Consider the following 15,831-nt stretch of genomic DNA (forward strand, 5'->3'; position numbering starts at 1 on the left):
AAGCGTCCAACTTCAGCTCAGGTCATGGTCTCGCGGTCCGTGAGTTCGACCCCCGCGTCGGGCTCTGGGCTGATGGCTCGGAGCCTGGAGCCTGTTTCCGATTCTGTGTCTCCCTCTCTCTCTGCCCCTCCGCCATTCATGCTGTCTCTCTCTGTCCCAAAAATAAATAAACGTTGGGAAAAAAAAAAAAAAAAAACTAGGACTTCTTTGTTCATTTACATATCCCCAGTGCCTAGAACAGTGTCCAGCACACTGAGTACCACTCAAGAAATATCTGTTATACAAAAGACTCACTTTTAAAAAGGGAATATTCCCTTTTAATAATGTAGGATTGATTAAGCCAAAACTCAGCATATATTGGCTACTGAAATATGAATGAGAGTGGTTTGAATGACTAACAAGAAAAATTTAGACTGGATTACAAAGGAAAATAGTAAGAAAGATACTAAAGCCCAAAGGAGTCTAGTGAAAATGGGAGAAAAATCAGAGGTATAAAGTGACAGAATAAGCATGACACTGAAAGAGCAAGAAAAGGGGAATCCAACAGAAACGACAGTTAATTGTAAAATTCCTCAAATAGAACGGTTTTGAGTAAGAACCAGACCCAGAAAGTAGGCTGCTGAAATGAAGACCAGAAGGTCAAGACTATGCAAAGGAAAGCAGCCAAGAATGATGACGAGGCTCAGATGTGGAAAGGTTGGCTAAGGGAAGGAACTGCTACACTGGACAGAGGACAATGAGCTAGAGGGCAGTGAGCTGAGTTGTACTGTGTCATCAGCAGCACTTAAATACATGGCTGACAGAATATTCTGTAAGGGGAATACAGAACAGTAAAAATGCTGAACCATCTCTACTCCCACTGGCACTTTCTAACTCTGTGATATTATGGTGAATAGAACCAGTATCTTTCAAGAGACTGAGCTGCTGAATCCTCAGGGGAAAGCTTGTTAATGCAATGGGTTTTCAGTGGAGGAGAAGTTCTGTACAAGGACGGAGGTTTCATAATGGGATAATTCACAGAGGTGCACAGTGGGCAAAGCTAAGCAGAAAATTGCTCTGTACTTTTATAAAGTTCAATCCAAGGTAGAAAGATGAGACCTGATCTTCTAAGGTTTCCAATGGTGCAGAGTGGGTAAGTCTCATTTTTAAAAAAGCCCCTGCTGTGTTATAACTACTTTATTTTCTTCCTAGGAAACAAATACTCTAAAATCTTGTTTTAGGCTCTAGTAAAGAAACCCCAATTTATCAATGTCTTTTTAAACAAGAGAATCATTATCTTATAGGCATTTTCATTTTTACAACCATTTTTATCCAAAACCTAGTAACTTATTAATTCAAAAAACAATTCCTTAAGTCTCTGATGAATTCTTAAAACCTGAAATGTTTCTATTTCTCCTTTCCTCTTTTTAATATTACCTTTGTCACTGTTTATAAGGTATCTATCTTCTAACTTTGCTTTGATACAGCACTTTGATAACAGTGCCTTTTTCTTGTTTCCACAGAATGTTTTAGGTAATCTAGATGTCCTACTTTACCTTTCTATACAGCCTACCCTATTTCTTGTTATATCTTTGTACATCACATGCTTTCAACAGTGTAACAGCTTTAAACTAGTAACTTTATAGTATTATTATTATTTACCACATAAACTTAAGAATAGCTAATTAAAAATCCCATGGCAATTAAAAACCGTGTTCAGCAATAAATATTTTAGCAAATATTAAATATTATTACTGACAGTTTATTCAGGTACTATAAAGATTCTAAAGGTATATTAGAATTCAGTATTCCAATTTAAATATCACATGCAACTCAGCTAAAAACGATCAAATAATATAATCTATACATACAGTAAATACTCTGTAAAAATGTTTACCTATGAAACAGAAGCGTGATACTAACAGAGAAGGGTCACTATATCTATTGAAAACTGAATGCAAACAGAAAGCTTCTATCACGGGAAATGTGAAGCTCCAGAGTGAGGATTATCTATACAAATTAACAGTTGAATTTTAGTCGGTATTTTAAAAAACGTGATCCAAGATACCACTAACCTGTCTTGAAGAAATCAAAATTTAGGAGGAAATGGAAGATACAATTCACATAAATGGAAAAAGCAGTTCTGAGAATCCATCATTGCCAAATACTATTCCATCCATCCCCAAGTGTCTGGGAGAAATAATACCTTCATTATCTTAGACTACAGCACCGAAGCCTAGAGCTTCTTTTGAATGTATTCTCAATCACCAAAAAAGTATGAAAGTCAATGTAGAACAGAACTTTCCAACTTTTTCCTTAGGCATACTTAGAAAAGTAACATTTGGGGGCGCCTGGGTGGCGCAGTCGGTTAAGCGTCCGACTTCAGCCAGGTCACGATCTCGCGGTCCGTGAGTTCGAGCCCCGCGTCAGGCTCTGGGCTGATGGCTCAGAGCCTGGAGCCTGTTTCCGATTCTGTGTCTCCCTCTCTCTCTGCTCCTCCCCCGTTCATGCTCTGTCTCTCTCTGTCCCAAAAATAAATAAACGTTGAAAAAAAAAAAAAAAAAAAGAAAAGTAACATTTGTTTTTTGTTGTTGTTTTTTAATCTTTATTTTTGGAGAGAGAGAGAGAGAGAGAGAGAGAGAGAGAGAGATACAGGGTATGAGCAGGAGCAGAGAGAGGGAGACACAGAATCCGAAGCAGGCTCCAGGCTCTGAGCTGTCAGCACGGAGCCCAACGCGGGGCCTGAATTCACAAACCGCAAGATCATGACCTGAGCCAAAGTCAGCGGCTTAACCGACAGAGACACCCAGGCGCTCTGAAAAATAACATTTGTAAGGCAACAAGGGAAGATGAGGAGCTGCTGGTGGTGAAGAAGCAAGCAGCCTGGAAGCTCCTGCCACTTTTACCTAGTCATGCACAGCACACAGGTGGAGAAGCTTAATTCAGGGTATCAAAGGGTAGCCTGAGAAATTCTACCTTTGTAAGCATAATAAACACAGGCAAATTATAGGTAAGCATTATAGGAAATAATTTCTTAAGTCAGAGTAAAACAAATACCATATGATTTCACTCATATGTGGAACTTAAAACAGATGAACACAGGGGAAGGGAAAAACAAAAAGAGAAGGAAGCAAACCATAAGAGACTCAATTATAGAGAACAAGCTAAGGGATGATGGAGGGAGGTGGGCAGAGGATAGGCTAAATTGGTGATGGGTATTAAGGAAGGCACTTCTGTTGAGCACTGGGTAATATATGTAAGTGATGAATCACAAAATTCTACTCCTGAAACCAGTATTACAATATACTGTAAACTTACAAAAAATAGGAAATAATTTCTGATCTCTCTGAATGAAATGAATCAACCAATGAAGTGGTACTGACCTAATTACACAAAATATTTCCTTCCTGAAAAAATCCCAATCAGCCTACTCTTTATTTGTGCTCCCTTTCTTGTGTAGGAAAAAAAAAGTGAAATATAACTCTTTGAGAAGTACAAGAAGACATTTTTAGTACAAGTCATTGTAAATCAGAGCCTGGAAAAAATCTCCTACCGGAGTACTTTTACGCTTGAGACAAGCTATCTTCTTCACTATTGTTACCAGTATTCTGACCTACTAAAATTCATCCAAAGTAGAAGATGCTAAGATGTGAACCATATAAAAAATGGGTACAGAACAGTTTTTACCAAATATCTTTTATATGATTAACTGTTGCATAAAGACAACAATAACATGTAGTTTACTTACCAAGAAGGATTTAAAAAAGAACTACTATTAACTTGGGAAGAATTTTGCAAACTTACAGACTCAACAGTCATAAGGTACTACTTCTTTAGAGCATGAAACTAGAACCCAGAAAAATGCATTAAAATAAAACCAATCAATAAAAGTATCTACAGATATGAACATTAATGATCCCCAAATGCAGTGATAATGAAAAAATACATAGTTTCAGAAGGATCTTGGTCAGATATGTACTACCAGGAGAGGGGACCAAATAATCTACTTACTTCAATTCTCCGTCCCATTTGTCTTGAGATTCCAAAAGACTTTGCTATTTTCAACATATAACCACGCATTATTGCCTCTGTTTTTGATCATACAAGTCCCCATAACCTAAAACTCTTTACTATAGCTAATCCCAAAGGAAAAAAGGCAACCCTCCAACTGAAAAGTAATTTTTCTTTCGTGTCTACATAGAGGTATATTTATCATCCCTGTCTCACAAATAACAAGTTTCCTCTAGGTGAAATGATTAGGTAAAACAACAGATGTTCTGAATCCTAGGTTAGTGCTGCTATCAGAAAAACCTATTTTTTTGTTAGTCCATTAAGATTCTATACCCTAGGACTCAGGCGCTCAAATTAAGTACTAACATAAGGAAATAAGTTTGTGTTCTTTCTGAATCCCAGTTTTATTCTCACTAGCTTTCTGTCAAAGCAACACTCTCAGCAACCACCTAATCCATTAATCTGAGCGATCTCTGACCAGCTTCACTCCTAGTTACGTAGATCTGGTCTCGTATTTAATTATCGTAAACTGTTCATCTTCATTAATGTAACTAATATTCTGTTTCACTCTGAGATATCTTTTCTCTATTTTACATCTAGGTCATCTTTTCCTTGTTTCATGCTTTTTCTAGCAAACTTTTTTCTCCAATTCTTTCTCCACCTTTGACTTGTCTTCTCTTTTTCTATCTTTACTATTAAAACATGTCTTAAATCTTCACTACCTCACTCAGTTCCTAAAATCTACAGCTTCTCTTCCAACAACATCCCTCAGTTATCATTAGCTCAGACAAGAAGCATAAACTCCAGGACAGGTCACCAAAGCCTCTTTCATAGAAGTTTACAAGACTTATTTTAAATACGCATTAGTATATGCCATCCACCATCTTATCCAAAGTAAAAACAAACCACTTTTAAATATTTAAACTTTTAGAGATGACATGTTAAATTTACTATATACACTTATGACTTCAACTGGGGTTTCCTACAATCCTTAAACCACATTCCGGTTAATTGAGATACACAGTCAGGAATGTGAATCATAAACTCAAAAAACTAGAGTTTGGAAGGCTTTCAAGAAGATTAGGGTAACTCACCATTTAACTGAGGCAGAAACTGGGGCACAGACAAGTTAGGCAACTCTCTAAATTACTAAAATATTTTAGTAGTAAAAAATATCCAGAAACCAAAATTAAAAGTAGATTTATTCAAAACGTTCATGTATGAAAGAATTATTTGGAACTTAAAACACATTCTCAAGAGAGATAACATTATTGATGCTAAATGGGCTCACAAAACAGTCCACAATTACATATTTAAAGGGAACTCAAGTTATTTTCAAGAGTCTTGGAAATTTTTGGCATTTTATTCTCATTTTGCTTCTAAGTATATGCTTTCCTTTTGCTTGATACAGAAATGACATTAACATTACTCAGCTTCTCAGATATAACTGCAGTTGTTTTCTGGCTCACAAACGAACAAAGGAGAAAGAGCTTTCCACACCAATTAAAAGAGAGTAAATATCTAACATTATCAAAGTTGAGATTCAAATTTTAAAATACACAGATGTAAGAAAACATTCATCTGCGCGGAAGATGTAGTATTAAAATCAAGGCTGGCAACCAGGTAGTCTTATGTGCCTAGGATAACTAGATTAATAGAGAATGAAGAGAAAGAACCTGAGAAAGAGTCCAGGATAGGAGCCAGTAAAATATTCTGTAAGGGTCGAGATATTTATGCTCTCTGCTGCAACTGTTCAATTTTGTCATTGTAATATGAAAGCAGTCATAGACAAATGTAAATGAATGAGCTAGGCTATGTTCCAATAAAACTTCACTTTCGGATACTTAAATTTGAATTTTATATAATTATCATGTGTCACAAAATGATTACTCTTCTTCAATTTTTTTTCAGTCATTAAAAATGTAAAAACCAGGGGCACCCGGGTGGCTCAGTCAGTTTAAGCATTCAACTCTTGACTTTGACTCATGGTTTTTTGAGTATGGGCCCCATATCAGGCTCTGCACTGACAGTCTGGAGCCTGCTTGGGATTCTCTCTCGCCCCCTTTCTCTGCCCCTCCCCTGCTTGCTCTCTATCTCTCACTCAAAATAAACAAAAATAACTAAAAAAATGTTAAAACCATTCTGAACTCATGGGCCATACAAATACATAGCAGGCCTGGATATTCCCTGTGCATTTTAGTTTGTCAACCACCAGTCTATGGAAGAAAGAGTGGGAAAGAAGGAAAGGCAGTGTGTACCTAGTTTATTTAAAAAAAAATTTTTTTTTCAACGTTTATTTATTTTTGGGACAGAGAGAGACAGAGCATGAACGGGGAGGGGCAGAGAGAGAGGGAGACACAGAATCGGAAACAGGCTCCAGGCTCTGAGCCATCAGCCCAGAGCCTGACGCGGGGCTCGAACTCCCAGACCGTGAGATCGTGACCTGGCTGAAGTCGGACGTTTAACCGACTGCGCCACCCAGGCGCCCCATGTGTACCTAGTTTAATAACTGTGTGGACTATTCATGAATTCTTTTGCATTAAATCTAATTAAAAATTGCAGCTCCCTTCTAACATATGTATATTAATGAGTCCCAGTTGGCATATTTCACTATCTTTAACATTTAAAGAACTTAGAAACATAATCACTGATCCAGGACAAAAATAATTCTCATAAATAACATTACACTCAGCAAAACTTTAAGTAGATAATTCAATCTATAGAACCTTAAAATTATATCAACAGATACATTATTCATTACCATTTTGTCCCTGAGTCGCTCTCCACGGATAAAAAAGTCAGCGCAGCCATTCTCTTCCTGGTGAGGGACTTTGAAGACAGTGACGCAGCTTAGTCCACTCCCTCCAAGTGGTAACCATCCACCACTTGAGTCATCCCGGGTCATCACCACAGCTCGCACTCGTGCATAACTATTACTAAAACAGATGCAAAGATTTGAAATTAGGTTTTCCATAAACAAGAAAAAGCCAAGCTGTCAGTCTTATTTGAGAAACCAAAGACCACATTAGTTAATGTGTGGTAACTAATATGTTTCCTACTTCCATGATAGTCCACAAGGTAATCTATTTGAAAGAGGTAAAAAAAACCCACAAACTAATTTAAAAAGTTAACCTTTATTTTGAAGCCCAACATTACAATAAAAGACTACAGATCTCTTATTTCAATTAATCATTTGAGTACCTCAAGCACATCTATCTGATGGTCACGGAACAAGTTATAAAGGACCCCAAACACAAATATTGTCAAACTACACAGGCCACCATCAAACTTGTCTATTTTCCACCTGCTGCAAAAAACAACCAGGACAAATTACTGCTATATTTTAGTACATAAAATGTGACATCTCTAAGTATCTAACATTTCTAGATTATTAGTTCTTCTAACTAGGAATCTACATCAGACAAATCATATAAAGACAAATGTTCTGTTTCAGCAACTAATCAAGCAAAGTCATGCCCAAAAACTTTTCATGCCCTCTTTTTAGCAGACTCTACTCTAAAGAGACCACAGTCTAGTTCTAGCCAGAATCATTTCCCAATATTAACCACAACTGTTCTTTACATAAAACCTAAGAAATATGTTTCATATACTAATATTCTAGTCTACTGACATCTAAGCATTTTAGTTCCAAACTTTTAATATAATAATTAGTAGTGAAACCCTTTCTAAAAGTAGTACACCCTGATGACTTCCTGGAAAACTGTATTAAGGGTGCCTGGGTGGTTCAGTTGGTTAAGCAACTGATTCTTAATTCTGGCTCAGGTCATGACCTCACAGTTGTGAGACTGAGCTCTTCATTGGGCTCTGCAATAAGCGTGGAACCTGCTTGATATTCTCTCTCTCCCTCTCATACTCTCTCAAAATAAATAAACTTAAAAAATTTTTATTAATAGAACTTAAATGTGTGTTGGTTATTATGCATCTCAGTTGAGGCTCTATGTGACAGTTCTGTGCTGCTTCATGTCTTCGCATGTTCTAAGTGTTACGTTGCCAGGTGTCATTTCTGCTGTCCTAGTGATTGGCTGAAATCTCCCCCTAGCTTTTGTTTAACTTTGCAGATTTATTTTGTTGAGGTATACTATAACATACAGATCTTAAATATAAAATTCAACAATTTCTGACAAATGTACACATCTACATTTAACCAACACAATAATCAAGATATAGAAAACTGTCATAACTCCAGAAAATTCCCTGAAGTCTCCTACCCACTAAATAAGCAGAACCACTGTTCTAGTTCTAAAAAATACATTACTTTTGCCTGTTATCGGCCTTCAAATGCATGTAATCAAACAGAATTCCCATTTGTACCCTTTTTGTCTGACTTCATTTGACTCATGTTATTGTATTAGCAGTTCATTTTTACTGCTACATAGGCCTCTCACTGAACGAACGGATCACAATTCATTCATACTCTCTTGTATTGATGGACACTTGGATTGTTCCTAGTTGTTGGCTATTATGAATAAAGCTGTTATACAACTATTCTTGTACAAGTCTTTTTGTAGACATAGGCTTTCATTTCTATTATGGAATGGAACCGATGGATCACAGGACAGTACGTTTAACTAAAGAAGAAGCTAACAAACTTTTCCAAGGTGGTGTTACCATTATACATTCCCATGAGTAACGTACTATGATTTCAGTTGCTCCACATCCTTGCTAACATTTGGTGTTTTCACGCTTTTAAATTATACTCATTGTAGTGAGTTTACAGTGGTAACCCACTCTGGTTTTAATATCAATTTCCCTGATGACTCGCTGTATTGAACAACTTTTCATATGGCTATTGGCCATTTATACGTCACCCACTTTTTACATCCTTGGTTATTTTTTATTATGGTGTTTTTTATTATTGATTTTTAGAAGTTTTTATATGTTCTTGACACGAGTCTTGTGTCAGAAAACTCTAACTTTTAAAGCTTCACTATGTTGTGGTTGAGTAAGGAGTCTAAAGTCAAACTGTCACAAGCTGGATCCTGGCTCAGCAACTTACTAGCCGTGTGTCCTTAAGACAGTTACTATATCCGTCTTTAATAAATGTAAATAGTGCCTAATACATAAGGAACAATATATAAGTACTAATAATTATTACTAAAACAAAGAATTTAAAATTGTAGCAGTCATCCTGGTACTTGAGAGCCAGGAAGGACCTGAGAAAAAATAAAATTTACAGAGTCAACCATAATTCTCTACTATTGGAGTCAAACTAATTCTTTAAGGGAAGCGCTACAAGTCTTTACCTTTATAAGCAACTGTTCTAAGCTTTTTATTATTCAGTTATTGAGAGGCTCTGTTCTTGTCTGGGTCCATGCTTCCCAATCTTCAACTCAGAGAACTAGTCAAAGGACGTATGAGGGCATAAAGTTTGGTCTAACAGAGGGTAGCAAATTGAAATTCTCCTCTTTGGATGGGCTAGAACAAGTGCCTCTACTATAAATAATCATGACATGGATACCAAGAAGCCAGGGAAGCTTGTTACATGGAGAACCAGCTTGGAGGGCTAGAATCAATACTAGACAAAGGTCATCTGGTCTGTCAAGAATTTATCCTAAGGATATCTCAGAAGCACAGCACATAATTTAGACATATTAGGTTCAGATTAAATGTATCTGAACGGAACTCATCATTTAAAGGTCAACATGTTTGAAGTTCAGTGAAGTCATAAAGGTAGAACTTGGGTCAAAACCAAAATTCAAATTCCCAAGAAGCATTTAAGTATTTATTTTACTACAGGATCCTGACTCTTCCTTCTTATGTAATTATGTAGCAAACTGAGAAGTTAAAGAATTTTACCCTAGGTTCCACAAGACTTAGAAAACCCAAGTTGTGAAACAACCCCTTCTGAAGCTCAGGGTATACTTTGACTTTAGAGTATGCAAGTAGTTATCCTCTTTAGGGCATAAACTCTTATTTTTTCATCTTTGAATCTTACATTTACAATTTCTATAATGCTTCTCAGATATATGTATAATGCTTCTCAGACAGATTTTATACGTTAAAAATACAAAAATGTGTGTAAAAAAGATTATTAGAAAATATAAAAACCCCAAGTACTTATTTTAGGATGGTGAAGTTAGGTATTTTTCCTTCATTTCTGTTTCTTTAAAAATTATTTTATAATTACTATTTATAAATCAAAAGTAACATAATATAGAACTTACATTTTAAGTATATCTTGGCTTTACTGAAGATGCTGTAAAATTTTAGAATCTTCTCTTTAATGATATATGAATACATTTTTTTAAAAAAAATAAGTATCCCAGGGCGCCTGGGTGGGTCAGTCAAATAAGCATCCAAGTCTTGATTTCAGTTCAGATCCATGATCTCAGGGTCACGGGGCACTCAACAGGGAGGCTGCTTAAGATTTTCTCTCTCCCCACCCTCACTCCTCCCCCTCTTTTTCTCTAAAATGTAAATAAATAAATAAATAGCCCTAACATTATTTTCTTTGGCACCCCAATTACCTTTTTTTTTTCTACTTTATAAAGTCCCACCTAGAAGGGATGTGTTGTCCTTCCTAGGAAAATCAGATAAAATAAAGATCTCTTCAGTTGAAGAATAAGGTTGCCTGATTCATTGTTCATCTTAATACAGTAAGTTTTAAAGCTAACCAGAAACTTATATACACTTTTTTAAATTTCATGTTTTCAACTATACCAAATATGTCACTGTTTCCCTTATCTATTCAAGCTCATCTTTCAAGCTTTAAAGTATTCCAGAAACTTATATCAATAAATCTGTACTCCCCATACCACAGTCTTCATCAGTTTATAATTTAACAATTCAGCTTCCAACTTCAAGACCTAAGACTAGAATACTTACCATACAATTTTTCAAGTTGTTCAATAAATGTGTGGGGTGGTTATGTGTGGGGTTTTTTTGGAGGGGTGGGAGGAGGGTGTTTTTCTTTTTTTAGACCTTCCTGCCAAGGTTAATCTTTTCACATGTGCTTTTAATTCTCATAGTCTCTTTGCCTTCAAATGTCTTCATTACCTAAATAAAAGTAGCAACTCTTTGTCTAAAATATGGATCTACACCTAAAGACTAATGGCAGCTCTTACAAACTATCATATTTGCTGTGTAGCACAATAAAATTTGTACTTGTCACCTCCTCCTTAGATAAAAATGGCCTTAGAGCAAGGAACCAAATTGTATTATTCCATTTGAAACAGTAATAAACATTTTCCCCTGATTATGTAAACAATAGAAGCCCATTCTAGTAAATGTGGAAAATAAAGAAAAATAGTATTTGCCATCATGGAGTTAAAATGTAAGAACTTGTTGGTTACTCTCTGTGTGTACCGTATTTGTAATCTGTTAGTCTATCAGTTTGAGACAACAGCAATTTACAATGACAATTTATTCTTACTGGTAAGAATGCAGCAACTTCACTCTTGAGCTTCTTTAATACTTAGTTGAAAGGCCCTTGTGACTGATCTAAAAAAGTCAAATCTGACAATAATTAGTTCTTTAATTTTTTAAAATACTTCAAACTAAAGCTCTATTCTTCCCTTTGGTAGTGGACTACATAATAACCACCTTTCAGCCTAGCTTTCACTCTAAGGAAGTGAAGAGGCTCTTATTGTAAAACATTGCTGGGTTTCCTTTATTTTATTCAATATCTAAATTGTATCTCAATTGCTAATCTCTGATCTCATCTGAACTGTATCAAATATATCCTTTCAGCCATAGTCAGTGAATTAAACAACTAATGTACAAGTCCAGGTGAGAAGTAATGTTGGATTGGCCTTGGGTGATGATAATGAACACAAGAAGAATGGACTGATTTGGGTCTATTTTGGAGAAAGCCAGGAGGATTTATTGATGTGGTTAGGTAAGTGCTCTAAATTATCTAAAATTCTTAGTCACCATGACCTTTATTTTCTAGAATTTTCAACTGGTATTTTAGTAAAGTTAAAGGCAAAAGAAGAAGACCAAACACGAAGATAAATTTTGCCTCTCTTATATTGATCCATATAGTTTCTTCTAAAATAGCAGTACTGTATTATACACAATCAGAATAACTTTAAAGTCATACTTGATTGAATTTTGTGGTAAATGTCTATTATGGTTGCATTTTCACATGTGCACACTGGCAAAAATATTTCATACCAAATCAGGGGTACAGTTACAGAAAATTCTACAAGCCCTAATAGTTTTAACTGTCTAATAAGCAAAATGTCCTTGGCTTAAAAATGTCCTTCTTTTTTAGTTTCTTTTCTCCCTTGTAGAATACTCTTGTTCTGTTATTACCAAGCCTATTATACATGCACCCAACTGTCTTCTTGTTCTCTTCATTCTTTCTATACCATCTCTAATGTTCAACTGAGTTGTCTTTCTTCTATTGACTTACATAAATTCTTTATATTACAGATGCTAATCCTTTGTCAGTTAATGTGAATTATAACTATCTTCTGATCTGTGGCTTCTTTTATTTTTTTAATGTCTTTCAAACAACAAAGCTTTTATTTTACCATGGTCAAATGTATTTCTTTTCCTTTATAATTGTGCTGGTGACTTTCTATAAGATATCATACATACCTGTTTTAAACCTCTTACATCCTTTGAAGAGATAAAACTTTTTCTTTTTAAAGTCATTTAAGTGTACAGAATTCTCTATTTTCTGCTAAAGCAAAAAACTGCTTAAAATCAACATGTCTGGCAGAGCAAATATTCATGTATCTGCTGAATTATAGCCCACACTAGTCTTCTACCATTGGCCAGAAATTAAATGCAATTTGGTCTTTGTTTCTCAGCTATTTATGGTTTTGTTTCCACTGAGCATGGCGACCAGGTCTTCAAAGCTGCTGTAATAGTGCTGGTGAATTGAGACCTACTTTTATAATTTCTTTTTGTATCTAGGATCCACTCTGGTCTAGCATGGATTTGTACCAGAAAATTTACCCATCCCTTTCCTAAACTTAACCCAACCTCTAAACATTCCTACCTTTACATGCTTTAACACTTCCAGGTGTAGCTTTATTCTTTTTTTTTAACTTCACCTATATATTTAACATTACTTCAAAACAGGGCTCAATTATATTTTCACCAAAAAAAACTGCCAAATTATTACAAGGATATTGCCAATATACATCATTTATTCCTTACCTAAGAAGTCTCCTACTTAAAGAGGATGTTTAATATACATTTACAAAGCTTGAAAGTACAGAAAAAAGATATATAACAAGGGGAGACTGTGGCTAGGGTTTACTTAGACAATTTTGACAAATTACAACAAATTTTACATACTAAAGTATCTTAATAAACATATTTATATAGACAATTCTGATTATTGCTTTGTCACAATACCATGCATACCTGTCATATAAGCTAGGAAATGCAGTCTATATTTCCAGGCAACCATGTGCCCATCTAAAAACAGGGTACACTATTACTAAAGAAAAACAGAAAAAATATGCAGTCTCTGGCAGAAAGATAAAAGAAACAATGACAAATAAAGACTTAAGACCATGGAACCAAACTGCTCTCAGAATGAAGTACAGAGGTATGGTAGGATGGGACAGTAGAGAAGAAAGGAGAGAGAAACAGAGAGGAAGAAAAGGCAGACAAAAAAAGGAAAGTATTTTAGAAATAGTAAGTTTAGGGGGCGCCTGGGTAGCTCAGTTAAGCGTCCAACTTCTGCTCAGGTCATGATCTCACAGTTCAGGGGTTCAAGCTCTGTGTCGGGCTCTGTGCTGACAGCGTGGAGCCTGGAGCTTGCTTCTGATTCTTTATCTCTCTCTCTCTTTGCCCCTTCCCTGCTCACACTGTGTCTCTCTCTCAAAAATAAATAAGCATTAAAAAAAAAAAGAAGGAAGGAAGGAAGGAAGGAAGGAAGGAAGGAAGGAAGGAAGGAAGGAAGAAAAAGAAAGAAAGAAAGAAAGAAAGAAAGAAAGAAAGAAAGAAAGAAAGAAAGAAAGAAAGAAAGAAAGGGTTAAGTTTGAGGCACCTGAGTGGCTCAGTTAAGTGTCCGACTTCAGCTCAGGTCATTATCTTGCAGTTTGTGAGTTCAAGCTCTGTGTGGAGCTTTGTGCTAACAGGTCAGAGCCTGGAGCCTGCTTGGGATTCTGTCTCCCTCTCCCTCTCTCTCTCTGCCTCTGCCCCTCCCCCGCTCATGCTCTGTCTCTAAAAAATAAACAGTAAAAAAAAAAAAAAAAAAATGAAATGGTAAGTTTAAAAACAGTCAGCTACACCATTATGAATGACCAATATGCAGTTAGAAATGTCTACATTTAGGAAACAGATCTCAGAAAAGGCCAGACCTGTACAAGTCATTCAGTTTGTTTTATATAGTAATGGTTCTCAAATTGAGGGGTCAGGGTGATTACTGATACTACTGAAATTGTGATCAAAACTACAAACCAACTCCCCTGAAGAAAATATATATGGCTAAAAAATCACATTTGAATACAATTTTGCAGATTCACAGTCCCTTCCAAGAAAAGGTTCACAAGGCTGAGATTAAGAATATTTGGTCTAGGGGTGCCTGGGTGGCTCAGGTGGTTAGGTATCCAACTCTTGGTTTTGGCTCAAGTCATGATCTCACGGTTCGTGGGTTCGACCCCCACAGTGGGCTCTGTGCTGACGGCGCGGAGCCTGCTTGGGATTCTCTCTCCCTCTCTCCCTCTGCCCCTCCTCTGCTTGCTCTCTCTCTCAAAATAAATAAACTTAAAAAAAAATTTTTTTTAAAAAAAGAATATTCCATTTAAAGGGCAAAGTTGCTCCGCAACAGATTTTTAGGCCATAACTTAGAGATTTGTGAAGGTGGTATTTCCTTACAAATGAGTCAACTGAATGCTGGTTAGGTGGAGTTACATCATCCTCTCTTAAGCAAATCATAAAATTACTACACTTCCAAGAACATGAAATATACTAATTCCAGAAAATAAAAATGAAACTAGTAGATGATCAATTAAAGTGTGAAAGGGAGGCAGAAGAGGAGATCAGAATCAAAGATTTGAAGATGTTATACTGCTTGGCTTTAAAGATGGAAGAAGGGGTCAGGAGACAGTGAATGCAGGCTTCTAGAAGCTGGAAAGGCAAGGAAACGCATTCCCTAGATCCTCCAATAGGAATGCAGCTCTACCAATACCTTGATTTTATCCCATTGAGATCTATTTGGACTTCTAACCTTCACACTATAATATAATAAAATTGTGTTATTTAAAGCCACTAAGTTTGTAGTAATTTGTCACTGTAGCAACCAGAAACTAATACAAAAGATGAGGGTGACTTTCCTGAGGATATGAAAGCAATCCATATGCAGGAGACAAAGAGAACTATTTTCCATTTCTAACTACAACAGTACCAAACAAAATGGCCAAAAATACTCTTTCTCTCTCTCTCTCTCTCTCTCTCTCTCTCTCTCTCACACACACACACACACACATACACACACACAAAACCCCCCACAAACCTTAGAATCCCTTAAGATTTGTTCAGTACAATAAGAATTTATATTTTTCCATAGAGTGATATTTACAGTGAAAAAACATTCTGTCCTAAAGAGTATATTTTAAGTAAATATTACCATCCAAATATTAAACATTATTACAGAGACTGGATATAAGAGAAAAAGGAAGCACTTAATAGAAATAATTTAGAATGATACAGCACTTCACACTATAAGTACTTATTTTCTCAACTATAAAAAAATGCAGATGATATTCAGAAGATAACCACATTACTACTCTATTCGTTACTACATCTATTCATTTACCTAGTGAGCATTTATTTCTATGCTTCATACATAAATAAAATTTTAAAGTTATGGTCTCATCCTAGAAGCTCATAATTTAGTGGGAAATATAAATAATG

At 35.8% G+C, this 15,831-nt stretch overlaps 1 protein-coding gene across 1 annotated transcript in view; it reads right to left on the reverse strand.

Annotated features, from left to right (window-relative positions):
• The window catches only part of SPRED1 (sprouty related EVH1 domain containing 1), a 141,172-nt gene that overhangs the window by 67,055 nt on the left and 58,286 nt on the right, over positions 1-15,831 (reverse strand). Inside the window, exon 2 of the mRNA XM_030318537.1 lies at positions 6,752-6,926. Within this exon, the coding sequence (XP_030174397.1) occupies positions 6,752-6,926 (175 nt within the window). The remainder of the gene's footprint in view (positions 1-6,751; positions 6,927-15,831) is intronic.

Source organism: Lynx canadensis, chromosome B3 (assembly GCF_007474595.2).
Source record: "Lynx canadensis isolate LIC74 chromosome B3, mLynCan4.pri.v2, whole genome shotgun sequence".
NCBI lineage: Eukaryota > Metazoa > Chordata > Mammalia > Carnivora > Felidae > Lynx > Lynx canadensis.